Source organism: Bemisia tabaci, chromosome 7 (assembly GCF_918797505.1).
Source record: "Bemisia tabaci chromosome 7, PGI_BMITA_v3".
NCBI lineage: Eukaryota > Metazoa > Arthropoda > Insecta > Hemiptera > Aleyrodidae > Bemisia > Bemisia tabaci.
The window spans coordinates 36195624-36209935 of record NC_092799.1 but is presented as its reverse complement, the minus strand read 5'-3'; the positions used below and the strand labels follow the sequence as shown (position 1 = coordinate 36209935).

General features: G+C 39.2%; 1 protein-coding gene across 3 annotated transcripts in view; it reads right to left on the bottom strand.

Annotated features, from left to right (window-relative positions):
* LOC109032134 (arylalkylamine N-acetyltransferase 1) overlaps positions 1 to 14312 on the bottom strand; it is a 108897-nt gene that overhangs the window by 52176 nt on the left and 42409 nt on the right. Inside the window, exon 1 of one of the 3 annotated variants that reach the window (XM_072303030.1) lies at positions 2437 to 2698. The exons of the other annotated variants lie outside the window; for them this stretch is intronic. Coding sequence (XP_072159131.1) covers positions 2437 to 2484 — 48 coding nt within the window. The 5' untranslated portion in view covers positions 2485 to 2698. Of the gene's footprint in view, positions 1 to 2436; positions 2699 to 14312 lie in introns of those variants that run through there. 3 annotated transcript variants of the gene reach the window in all.

The following is a 14312-nucleotide window of genomic DNA, read 5'->3' as shown; positions in this document are numbered from 1 at the left end:
GTGTTGCAAAATCTTTCTGAAATTATCGTAGCTCACAGACGGGTGCGAAATATTAAGTCCTCTAAACGGTACACGGACTTTATGTCCACAATTTTTACGTCCACAGTTCTAAAGCCCACACTATTGTTAAGTCCATTACTTAAACGCCCACTAAGTTAAGTCCACAAATGTAAAGTCCACTAAAATCAAATTCAAGCGTCATATTTTAGTCCGTGTGTAAAATCATATTGACAATGTCGAAATGAGAAAATTAAGAGAGAATGAGGTGTTGTTATTGTAACTCATATTTTAAATGAAATGTTAATTTCTAATAGTTATTTCTGAATAATCAATGCAGAGAGTGCAAAAATTTCAAAATCATAAGTTGAAAAACGCTCACGTTTAGTGGACATAAATAGCGGTGTACATTTATTTAATGGACGAAAGGTAGGTGGACATAAAGTCCTGGAAGCCTCTAAACGCTAAGTTTCGTATGTCCGCTTTTAAACTGAGATAATGTCGTACAGAAAACACAATGATTGGCGTTATCCACCGCGTGCATCCCATGGTTTCTTCCACCTTAGCTTTATCAGTCAGTTGGTACATGCAGTTTCACTGGTTCATCCACATCCACCTCTGATAAAGCAAGGTGGAAGAAACCATGGTAAGCACTATCGCGATAGAGGATTGAGATATTGTTATCAAAGAATAGAATATGCTGTACAAATACATTTGGACAAAAGCTACCAAGAGATGTCAAAATTGACGGCAGTAATAGGGGGTCGGGGGGCCTGGCCCCCCAGAAATCTACTTGGCCCCTGTCGAGAAATGAAGGGATTTTGCTTTGTAAGTACGTGAGACATCTTTCTGATTGAAAATTGTAATAGGATCAATTTATCGGTGATAATAGCTCAAAATTGCCTGTAAGACGCCTAAATTTTCCAAAATTTACCGAGCTGGATCCGCTTTTTAAGCAAGGAAAGTCTCCCGAACATTCCTATGAGCTAGGGGAGTCCCGTATAGACCTCCTTAGCAGGTGTCTTCTCGCCCCCCCCCCCCCCAGACGCACCCTGGATGAGGCCCCCCGAATTTGCCCCCTACCCCCAAGGAAAGTTCAGGTTCCGCCCATGTTCAAAATCGACCAAAAAATGACAAAATGGCAAATCGTTCAAAAATGGCAATTTGCTGTTTGCACTTACAAGAAAAAACGCTTTAAAATTCTCCTGAGCTGTGTTCACGGTGAGAATTTTCCGGATAATGTAGGTTTACGCCTATTTTTGGCGCAAAAAAGAGGTTGTACGATATATCCTTTAGGCCACTAGAGTGAGTTCTCTGTCAAGATTTGAAATTCCGATTTTAAACCCAACACGACAAAAATCGCTTTACTGAAAATTTTGCCTCCATATCAACAAAGGTGCTTTTCTCATGGATGGTTGCAAAAAGTTGTTAGTGCGACCCGAAGAAGCTTGATTCAATTACTATGTTATAAAGTTTCTCCTAAAAATTTACTCATTGACTCGAGAAGATTTACAAATTTTCCTCTGGAATTAGATATGATTTTTTTTTTTGTGTTTTGAAAAACATTTTCCAAGACATTCCATGCAGAGCAGCACCATTTCATGAATGAAAAAATAAGCTATACAGCGAAAAATGGCAGCATGCAGAAGCCAGTTAAAACCCTACCTTTTCAAAAGATAATTAGGTCGATATTTTTACAAAAGTGGGTCAATTTTTAAAAAGAAAGATTTCATTTTCGGTGACTAGGAATTTTTCGGTCCAGCAGCCTGATTGCTCTCGCATCGATAACTGCTTCCTTAGGACACCGAAAAAACTGATATTTGGACCGAGTTCAGCAGAGAGGAACCAACCCACATTAAGTTAAACTGAGAAAACGAGGCTTAAAGTTTTATTCCACTGAGAGGCTTAATGTAGAAAATAAACTTTAACCCCTCTTTTCACAAACTAATTTCTTTTTTTCAACTTTCTGTTTTGGGCAGGAGAAAATATACGGCTAGTGGGACTCAACTACATTTTAAACTGAATTTTTTCGAAAATGTGGGTTAGTTCCTTTCTGATAAACTTTGTTTATTTACCGATGACCAAGAAACGTTTTGATTAAGCACACCGCATCCGAGGTTGTACGGGTGAAATCAAAAATATGAAATATTGAAAATTTTCGTGCAATATTTCATGAAATTTCACAAAGTTGGGAAAAAATTTGAAAAATAGGAAACACATTGTCAGGGGCTGGGTATGCAACACGCACTAAAAAACACCCAATAGCAAAAAACAGTCGCCTTTCATTTAATTTTTCATTTAATGTTGAAAAATATTTTTCATATTTTTCTGAAATTTCATTAAATATCTGACATGAAATTTCAAAAATTTATTTTTCATGAAAAATTGCAGCCCTGACCGCATCTTGTATTGAAAAAAGCTGTGAAAAGCTCGACATACCTTAAATGTGCTGGGAAGGAGGACAGGGCTTTCAACAATGGTACTCATGACGCGTTTCGTAAAATCACAGCGAGCGAGCACAAAAACACGACGCGAACCGCGCGGGAAGCGAATAACGAATTATGAATAAACTTGGAAGCGATGATGCGACGGGCGAAGATGCCAAAGCGGGGTGGCCGTTGTGGTTGTGTTCGTGGTCGGTTGGGGCGCGCGGTGCACGAAACTGAAAGCCTCGAGTTAATTATGAGTAATGAGCTTGGCAAAGGGGCACCGGGCACCATTTAAAGCGCGGTCTCTCCCGCGGAAATCCCCCCGGGCGCCCAAGCTCCTCCTCACGCCCTCCGTCGCCGTTAGACTGCGCTCCGATCGCGCTCTGCTTTCCTCCAATCACCGCGGGCTCTAAATAATCTTACTTGAGTAAATATAAACAAAAACCCTCTTCGGCAGGGATGCAAGATAAAATATTCATTACTTGTTTCTTGGAACCTTGTGCGGGGATAGGGATCTTGGGGGCAGGGTTGCAATTTTTCGTGGAAAACAAAGTCTTGAAATTTCGAGTGGAATATTTCAAATTTCGGAAAAATATGAAAGATGTAAAAAATAAAAAGACCCTCTTTGGCAGGGATGCGAGATAAAATATTCATTACTTGTTTCTTGGAACCCTGTGCGGGGATAGGGATCTTGGGGGCAGGGTTGCAATTTTTCGTGGAGAATAAAGTCTTGAAATCTCGAGTGAAATATTTCAAATTTCGGAAAAATATGAAAGATGTAAAAAATATTTTCAAAAATTAAATGTGAAAGTAAATAAGAGGGTAATAAATGTGAGAGTGAAAAAGACCCTCTTTGGCAGGGATGCAAGATAAAATATTCATTACTTGTTTCTTGGAACCCTGTGCGGGATGGGGATCTTGGGGGCAGGGTTGCAATTTTTCGTGGAGAACAAAGTCTTGAAATTTCAAGTGAAATATTTCAAATTTCGGAAAATATGAAAGATGTAAAAAATATTCTCAAAAATTAAATGTGAAAGTAAATAAGAGGCAAGTGTTTTTTCCTTTCTGTTTTTTTTTTTTTTTTTTTTTCCAGTGCAAGTTGCATATCCAGCCTATCACCGGACAACATGTATCATATTTTTCACAGCTTTGTGAAATTTCTTGAGATATTTCCAGGATATCTGCAATCTTTCAAACATTTCATTTCTTTGGTTCAACCCTGCTTGGGGCTGTTAATCCCTGGTAAAAATTGGCGATAGGAGCTGCGTTTCAAAATACCATAGGAATTCTTATAGCCGGCTGAAGAAGGCTACAGAAAATCATATAGCTGGCTGCGGAATGCGGAGAAAATCATACGGCCGGGCTATACGAAGCGATAAAAAATTATGCAGCCGGGATATAGTTCCTATCACCGGGCTTTACACTTTATCGCCTGGCTGTTGCTTTTTCGCCATCGATTATAAAAGGCTATAAGAAATTGTGTAGAAATTCGTGTGCTTCGGAAATCATTAAGTTTGATACGGAACCACCTTAATATTTACAAAACACACGTTATATTTTCCTTTAATACATATTTTTTTTCATCCATTAAAACGAGAATAATCCATACAGGATGTGCAAACATTTCAAAATCATGAGTTGAACAACGCTGACTCCGCCAGATCAAATATTAGAACCTAACACAAAGCGGAGCGGCGACGCACTGGCGCCTACAAACCTAACAGGGATACTTCACGCATGGCGCAATGCGTGAAGTATCCCTGTTAGGTTTGTAGGCGCTAAGGCGCTTTTCGCGCTGGCTGCCCGCCCGCCGCGCCGCAGCGTGCCACGGCGCTTGAAGCAACTATTTCACACCAGAGGTATTGCACAGTATCATACGAAATTGAAGGCGCTCTAATATATTAGGAATGGCAGGCATCCCTCAAAAGTACGGAGCTTTCCGCGCAAAATAAATCAAGATACTACGGCCCAAAAATAGAGCGGTCGTCCAAAAACTCACTAAGTCCCTAGAATTAGCTAACTAAATATTTAGATTAATTATATTGATTATAAAAGATGTTGATAAAACAAATTATAAATAAGTAAAATTTATAAAATTTAAAAAATCTTATCAAAATCTTATCCGTAATTAGTAACATTCAGCATACACTTTATCGCCTGGCTGTTGCTCAATCGCCATCGGCTATAAAAGGCCATAAGAAATTGTGCAACCGGCTGTAGAAGCTATTGAAAATCTTACAGCCGGCTTTAGGTCTATGGTATTTTGGAACACAGATTCTACGGCCAATTTTTACCAGGGATTATTACACAAGCCAATTAATAAGGTAAAGAAGTCTGAGCTTGCCTTGCGAGGTCTTACGAGAGGGTGAGGAGGGGTTGTCAAACCCAGTGTTTGTGTCAGCCCCCCCATTAAAAAAAAAAAAAAAAACCAAATACTGGCTATGATGAAAATAATTGTCGTCAGCTATTATTCAGGCTTTGTGGGTTATCTCCTGAAGCCCTAGAGGGAGAAAGGTCAAGCCAGTCTTCCATAATTTAAAAGAAAGTGTGGGAGGTTATCTTGCGGTTGCCTCACGAGGCGGAAGGGGGGGGGGGGTAAAAAAATCGGTTAAAATACCTTTCGTAATACTTGAATGGTCCCGTGGCTCACGGAACTAAAATTTTCAGAAAAACGATCTACACCCAGTCGGGTCGCAATATTGATTTTTGAGATGTCGACAGGGAGCTCTCTCGAGGTTTTAAAGAACACGATTCAAGTATGGAACTAGCAAAACGGGACTTATCGTCGCTCCCCTGACGTGAGGGCTTATCTCAATGTCCACTTGAGTCCTGTTTTACTCATAAATCCATGCTTTCTCCGGCTCATGTGAAAATAAAGATAGGTACGTTCTTATGCCAGAGGAGTGACGTAATTTGACCGGTTGCGGGAAAGAGGATCACAATGATAAAAAACCATAATTTTCAATGAGGTGATTGTTATCGAATCGGATCCTTTTTAGCCAGAATTTTTTGGCCACCCTGCCAAACTGAATCGTTAAAAGAAAGGCAATAGTTCATAATTTAAAATTTCAGGGGTAATTCATTTTTTCTCCGGCAAGGAATTTTAGTGAGCTTTCTGTTCACAATTTCATTGAAAACTATTTTGAATTTATTCTTACGCAATAAAATGACAATAGTTTGCAACACATTAATATTTTAGTTGAAAAACAGAGAGATAATATCCGAACTCTTGCGTGAAAAATTGTCGCCACATTTATTTCAAACAGAGACGGAAAAGGTATCCTTCATTCTGGGAAATGATCGCGTCGCGAAGCGAGAATGGAAAAAACGCCTTGATGCAACTATTCGAGCTCGATGACTGTCCGTATTGCATACCTAAAAAATTGAAGGCGTTTTGACTGCCCTTGCCCTCGCGGCACGATGCCTGCGCGCGATCATTGGCAGCGAGTAGCTTGAGCTTCATTAATAGAAGAACGTGAAAGCAAAAAGTGAGGTTAGTCAAAGGCCAACCTCAGCAACCCTCTATATTTACTACCATCATCCAACATAGAATGTTTTCCAGACTCAGATAACTTAACTAGGAAAATATGCAGAGCAATTTTGGGAATAGATCACTAGACAATGTATGGAAGTTATAAAACAAATCGACGGTGTAAGTTGGCAATCACATAACTCGTTTGCGGTGTCTGAAAATCTCCGACTCCATGTTATTATTTTAAAGGAGAACAAATTGACATCATTCCTTCACGTTTAAGCAGCATTTTCTTCGCATAGCGAAGAAAAATCACGGCTGTTATAAAGAATTGCCGCTGAGGAGTTTTCCGTTTAAAAAATAAAATATGACAGGAAGTCTGCGACGTTTCAAACCGAGTTATGTGATTGCCGACTTACACCGTCAAAATGTCTTCATTAAAATTTCACGAAGGGTCGGATTTAGGAGGTGGCGGCCACCCCCGGCCACACCCGGTAGCCACGTGGGCCGCGGCCCATGGCGGCAAATTTAGAGGGCGATAAATGTTGCAATTTTTTTACATGTAGGTATAAAAAAAATCGGATTTAGAAAAAAAAATTACGAACGAGAAAAGGCTACAAAATCTCTCATTTCCTGAGAGTATAGTCATTTCTAATTTTTTCGTCTTACAGTGATACAAGAGACGGCATCATACGACTTGCGTCCCGCGGTCAAAAAAGGAACGACTTCCGTCCCGTGTCCAAAAATCTCGAAAACGACATCCGTCCCGCGCTTAAATCCGAATTTGAGCTGCCACCATGATTGGCAACACCGCGTACCTGAGTCAAAATACTATCAAGTCAAATTGGAAAATATACAATAAAAGTACCTGAGATAAGGTAAGGAAACAGGCGTCAAAATGTCTTCATACTCATTAGCAGTGCACGTCATGAATTAAAAATTTCGCTTGTTTCACGAGCACGTCAAAAATTGAAATTGTACCATTAAAAACGCCGGGGCACTACGAGGGTAAAAATTTAAAGGACGCTTTGCGCATATATTTTAGTCGATCCTCGCTCCCTAAATAAATTTGCATAAGAGCATTTAAATCTGCCTCTTTTTCAGTCTGCTTTTTCCCTTTTCTTCGATTAGTATTAATACTTTTTATTTTTATATAATTTTCAGACTGAATTTTTACTAAGACTAAAACAAAATAAAAAATATTAGGATGAGGAGCGTAAAACTGACCGTTAAAATGTCTATTGAATGCCTCGCAGGCATTAGTAGTCGCGTCAGAAGCACAAAAACTTGCCCGGATCGATGAAGGGAACAAAGCATTTTCACGGATATACGTATCGAACACATAAGCGCAGAATGCAACAATTCTCAGGTCTTATGGGCAATTTGTTATAAAGTCAAAAGCGAAACAATCGCCGACTTCATCAGGAGAGAGCGTCGGGAGACCGAAAAATGTTTTTAAAAACTCACCGTCTTCAGTTTTTCATTTATAAACGTCAGTTAAGTGCAATTTTTGAATTTTTCGGTACCAGCTTTGGGCAATATGGAATCGACACCCATGCACTTCACAGTTTGGGAATACGGTGCAGATCGCGTTGTGTATAGCATGCTCGAAGTCAGCAAAAATAGTTGACGGTTGGATCTTGAGATTTGTTGTGGAGCTGCGGTAGCGACGTTGCCATATGATATGAATTACAATCAAATCAATCCACTACGGGACGCAAGTCGTTTTCGAGATTTTTGGACACGGGACGGAAGTCATATGATGCCCAAGAGACAGCACCTTTAATTAGTCGAGTTAAGAGAGAAACCAAACACGCAATTTGACCTGGAACGGCGCGGCGCAGAGAGCAATGATGACGAGGACTTGAGATGAAAAGGAGAAGCCTTCGGCGCGGCGCGGCGCAGCGGTCGGCATGTAACACATATTAGCGCCTACAAGGCTGCATGAATACTTCACGCATTGCGTCAAACACAGCGCGGTCAGCAGCGGTCGGCGCGCGGAGCGCGGGAGACGGATAGTGCCTACAAGACTGTAGGAATACTGCATGCATTGCGCCAAAAACACAGTGCGTTCAGCAGCGGTCGGCGCGCGGAGCGCGGGAGACGGATAGCGCCTACAAGACTATAGAAATACTGCATGCATTGCGCCAAACACAGTGCGGTCAGCGCGGTAAGGCGGCGAAAGTCAAAAGTATGAAACCACGTATGCTTGTTCTTTCATAATGTTTTCGTTCATTTCTTATAAACGGAAGGGCTTGTCCTCACAGAAACAGGTTTACGGAATTAACTTTCGCGCAATGTTCCGTAAACTTTTGCTAGTAGTGTTAACAGGGCTTTCGCAAAAAAATGTTTCCAACACGAGTAAAAGCGTCTCATGCACCCTACCCCTCCGGCACGTTCACTTGATGGTTTTCATTGATGTTTCAAAACGAATGAAAAGGGGGCGGCAAGTAGGTAAATCTGGCCCTGATTTCACGCAGAGCCCATTCGGACCACATTTTTCAATAAGGAACCACTATTTCTAGCTCATTTTAGGAACAGCATACATGCCATTGGTTTTATGGAAGAGTCGGAGATATTGATTCCTAATTGTAAGATGCAATCCATTTAATATCTTAATCAATTCAAAATCCACCCGTAATTATGAGGGAGCGTTGCTTACGCTACCAGTTGGCATCAGAATAGGTAAATTGAAACTTCCCACACGCGAAAATTGAAATGGATCGAACTTCACGTATGGGTGTGTGGAACGACCAGTCATTGAAAATACACCTGTTCATCTAACGGATAGCTAGAGCCCTGTTTAGTAAAAAATCTCCTTCCACCTTTGTAATTCAGTACTTTTAAAAATTTCCACAAAAATCCAACGTCTTCGTGCTGAGAAAAAAGGCCGAATTAAATTCGATTACTGCCTAAGTTTTCCAGAGAAAATACCAATTTTTGAGACTTCCTCGAGAAAATTCCTCGACTTAACAGCGAATAAAATCCGCTGCAAAATTCAAGGGCAAAAATTTACATATATTTTCCTTTTTTTAAAAAAGAAAAGTCGTTTTTTATATTAAAATAAAGGCTGCATTTTAATGCTTTAATGATGTTTTTCCTTAGTGCGGCAGCAAGGAATTGGCACCTACTCAAAATATCGGCGCTCGCAGGATCACAGCTTCCCAAGTCAGGGTCACGCCGCGTAGCGCGGCTTATCAGCTTGCATATTGTCCTGCTAAAAGGAAAAGCGTCGTATGAGCCATCGGACGTTGGCAAATTTCACTTTAAAAACATAAATTATCAGGGAAACTTATGGATATTTTCCCTTCAATTTTTCAGAGAATTTTATTCATAATTTAATCTAAGGTATCTAATAATTTTAAAGGTAAATATTCATGCCTTTTTTGAAAAATAAACTTCATATTCGGGAAATTTGGCAATGTTCGAATGCTCATACGGTGTTCTTTTTCAGCACGACATCACTGATAAGTCGCGTCTTGGAGCGCCGGCGCCTTATAGTCGATCGAGTCAATAACAGAGGTCGGACATTAAATTTTTGACTACAACTGCAAATCTTGATATTTATTTCGTCACAGTTCAAATTTCAAGAGGTGCTCACAACAGGAAATTTCACTAGGGAACCAATGAAACCACTTTTAGATCCTCAAAGTTTTGTAAAAACGGAGTTATAAGCGCTTAAAGTTTCCAAATTTTGTCCGACATCTCTTATTGACTCGATGCACTGTGCGCTGCCGCTGCAGCCCTCAAATCAACTTCACGCCTCCGCGAATCCTCGCGGTGCGTTGCAGCATATCGATAGCCTAAATTCAAAAATACGCATTAAAATTAATTCTCATCGAGACAGCGCAATATTTCGACAGTATATCCTGCAGAAGACAGGGTTGATTTAGGGTAAAAGTCTAGTGGTCTAGGCTAGTCTAGTCTAGGCGTCTCTAAAATACGTAACGCTCTGGGGTTGGAGGGGAGGCGAGGAGAGCGTTACGATATTTATGTTACGTGTTAAAGGATAGGGACTGGGACCTACACGTCATAGAAGCGTTACAATGGGTGAAGGGGGTCAAAAATCCCGAAAAAGCGCGTTACGTAATTATTTAGGGACGGCCCTTGGGTTTCTATTTGGTTCGCGCTAATGCGTTATATACTTGCGCGCGTGTATACCCAACAGTGGCGTGGCGTGAATTGCGATATATCGATTGTTATGCCATTTAAACCTATGGTAAAGAATCGATTATTAAGGTGCTCGCTGCGAACACCCTGTTTATCGATCCTTTTCCATAGGTTTAAATGGCATAACAATCGATAAATCGCAATTCACACCACGCCACTGATACCTAAGTGCATATTAGTGTTGTTGGGGTTGTCAGTCACAAGGTCTACAGACATAATGTCTACTGCAAAAATGTCTACTTTTTTTCGTCTACTACACAAATGTTTACAGTTAGTATGTCTACTATTAAAAAGTTTTTTTAAAAGAAAGTCTATTTACTACATGTCAACAGTTATAAATGTCTACATAATTAGATGTCCGGTGATGGATAATTTCCCGCAAAATTCTGAAAAATCATAACCTATAAATAATAAATCATAATTTTCCCTGCAAAATTGGCGACTTGGTAATAACTCATACGCGTTACTAAAATTCTGATTTTGCAATTACTGGCGGGCCACATTAGAATCAGACATCCGATCAAAAAATCGTACAGGAGGAATATGAGAAGACTTGAAGGAATTGTTGCTCGGTATACCTTCTACAAAGGAGATAATATGGTTGACAGATACTTGCATGTAATCGGGCATTGCCTTAAGGTGTTCCCGGAAAATCGAAACGACCAAGACGACGAAAACCCAGACGACCCAGCTGCTTAAAGCTCTGAGGCAGGCTTTACGACATTTTAGGTAATTTCTTTTTTAAATTAATAATTCTTTATAATGTCTACACTATATCCACAGTCTACACGTTTATAGTCACCGTACACGGTAGACTTTCAACAAATAGACTTTCTTTTTAATAAACTTCTTAATGGTAGACATACCAACTGCAGACATTGTGTAGTAGACAATAAAAGTAGACATTTTTGCAGTAGACATTATGTCTGTAGACCTTCTGACTGGAAATCGTTGTTGGAGCTATGCGGCTGCGCCCAAGCGGGATCATCACGTCACGATGGGAGTGCGCTCTGTGCTAGCATGTTTATTGTTTACTCGTAAGCAGTATACTCGTATTCCACTCAAACGCAGTTCCCTCGAGCCTCGACACTCTCATTGTCCCGTTTACGGCCTTGCTTATTCACGCGCCAAACCAACCGATTCAGAGTTCCTTACATGTATCCTCAGTCACCTTTGCGTTGAACGAACATTTGCAAACTAGGTTGCGCTTCTATCAGCAACTAGATTTACGAGGGAAAATTTAGTGACTCGATAAAAGCTTGTGAGTGGCATCTCAAATTCATGCAATGCCCAACTTCCGAAAACCAGAAATGATTGAGTGAAAGCCCCGGGCTTTATGCTTTGCGGCGTTACGAAGTTTCGTTCGAAAATTAATCCGTTCACTCAAGAATGATTATAATTTTTTCTTTAATTATTCGGTGAATTTTCTTTGTGGTATCACCAAAATTCTTTAATATGCGAATTATAAAAAAAAAAAAAAAAAAAAAAAAAAATGTTCTGACCACTTAAATTGCCTCAATTTTTGGCTTTACTCAGTTTTTCTATAAATTTGAAAAAGAACGAGAAAAATCTCTGGATTACAAGTGATTTCTCTACTCTGGGAAGGTCAATGAGAGTGTTATGTGTTTGTCAGAGGAATATTAGCCTGCGTTACAGGTATAGGTTACGTATGAGCTTGGGGTTAAAAAATCAAATTTTCAGCGTTACGTATTTAACAAACGGATCCTATGAGGCAAGTTGTGACTGAAATTTTCAATTGTCTGCAATTGATCTACAGTATTTATCAATGTTGATTTTTTCACGAATATAAAAAAAAAAAAAAAAAAAAAAAAAAAAAAATTCTGCGCTACTTATTTAACAAACGGATCCTATAAAGTATGTTGTGACTGTCATTTTCAATTGTCTACAATTTTTCTACAGTGTTTATCAATGTTGATTTTTTAAATTTTCATTAAGTTTTCATTAAATTTGTGATTTAATACTAAAAATAGATGCATCTTGTTTTTAGGAAAAACTTTCAACCATAAGAATCGATCAATTACTCCCTAAGTGGCTGCATAACGTTTGCGCACACTTTTCTTACCGATAACGTTTGCGCACGCTTTTCACGAATATCATTTGCGCACACTTTTTACCGATAACGTTTGCGCACACTGCACTATTTGGCAACGCTTCAATGATGCGTCAGTATAGTATCGCTTCGTGATAAGACAATTCAACGGACGGATAATTTATAAACGGACGAGGGGAAATTTTCATTTGAATAAATTCCAATAAGCAATCAATAAGTAAATGAATAAATAAGTTAATAAGAAGAAAATAGAAAATGAAGAAAGTTAAGAAAATAAGGTATATGGTTACTCACAGATTTTTCGCTGTTACTTCAGCTAAAAATGCTGTCACTGTCTTCACCGGAATCATCTTCAGTGCAAGGACGGATTTTAGGGCTGTTTTTAGGGCAGGTTGCATTTGAAGAGCAAGTTTCATCGGCACCATTTTCAGAAATGGATTCAAAAACAGCCCTAAAACCCGTCCTTGCACTGAAGATGATTCCGGTGAAGACAGTGACAGCATTTTTAGCTGAAGTAACAGCGAAAAATCTGTGAGTAACCATATACCTTATTTTCTTAACTTTCTTCATTTTCTATTTTCTTCTTATTAACGTATTTATTCATTTACTTATTGATTGCTTATTGGAATTTATTCAAATGAAAATTTCCCCTCGTCCGTTTATAAATTATCCGTCCGTTGAATTGTCTTATCACGAAGCGATACTACTGACGCATCATTGCAGCGTTGCCAAATAGTGCAGTGTGCGCAAACGTTATCGGTAAAAAGTGTGCGCAAATGATATTCGTGAAAAGTGTGCGCAAACGTTATCGGTAAAAAAATTGTGCGCAAACGTTATGCACCGCCCTAAGTAATTCAGCACGAAAATCTAGGAAACTCTCGACAAAGCTCAACCAGACGCAGACAGTGCTTAAGCCCCGTTAATCTCTAATTACTTCACTCGTCCAATTAAAACTTTATTACACCCACGTGCAATAGATGAGGCGTTCTTTATATCCTGAAAATGTTTTATTCTTTTTTTACGTTCCAAACTCAGAGTCGATTTGGTCACGAAACAATACGTTTTTTAAGTAGTGCTGTATTTTCTTAAGGCAATGACCTGTCTGCCTTTAATTACTCATTGTCCGTTAGGAAATGCAGAAATTGAAAATAGGATTCGATATAAGTGAACTTTTTTTTTCCTTTCGCTGTTTTTCTGTTAGTGCGGCTGTCCTTAAAGGGAGCGTCGGATGCACATCTGAAAGTCACAAAACTTCGGTCATATTTAGCCAAAATTTTTCTATTGAGCTTAAAATTTTATGAGAAGTAAATTATTTCTGAAAATCTGATGAGCTACATTTAAAATTGGGGAAAAATTAAGCGGCCTCTCCAAAGCAAGAAAAAACCTTCGTTTCATCTCAAGTATCCAGAGCAACTTTCTTGATGAGGAGGTTCCTTTTGACAATCTTCTCTTTTAAATATTGGACTCATCATGATGGCTACGCTGATTCGCTAAAAATGGTGTTGTGCGGCGCCACACTACAAATCCGAGATTTTTCCCGCCGAGTGTGGTGCCACACTCTGTGCGGCGAATCAGCGTAGCCATCATGATAACTCTCTTTCAGTAGTTTCTGGGCACGCTAAATACCAATAAGCACGACCTCTGTTTACTCTCTCGTTTAATATTTTAAAATCTCACAGAGTTATACATGTGCATATTTAACGAATTTTTAAGTCCAACCATAAAAAAATCGTCGAAGCACACAGATGCTATATGAAAGTGTCATAAGACGGGTTTAACTTTAATACCTAGGTACTTTCCTTCCTTTTGCTTACGACAAGAAACGTTTGGGCATTTTTTCCCTGGACTGATGAAGGCAAAAAAGAGACCACTTAAAGCTCATAATTATTGAGGAAAAAAGAAAATATTTGATAATAAATATTTAACGACGCAAGTTGCAGAGCGAAAGAAAGGATGGGAATAAAGAATTGCTTAAATTAACTCATCAATTATTAATGAGGATTGTAAAGACCTCTAATGCAACGTACGAAATATACAACTTTTAGATGATTTCTTAGGTGGGAAGTGATGGTTTGCATAAATTGAGAAGGTATATTTTATTGATGAGAAGGTATAAAAAAGCTGCAACCATTATGCACATCAGTATGAATTGGTAAGGAATGATAGATAGAAC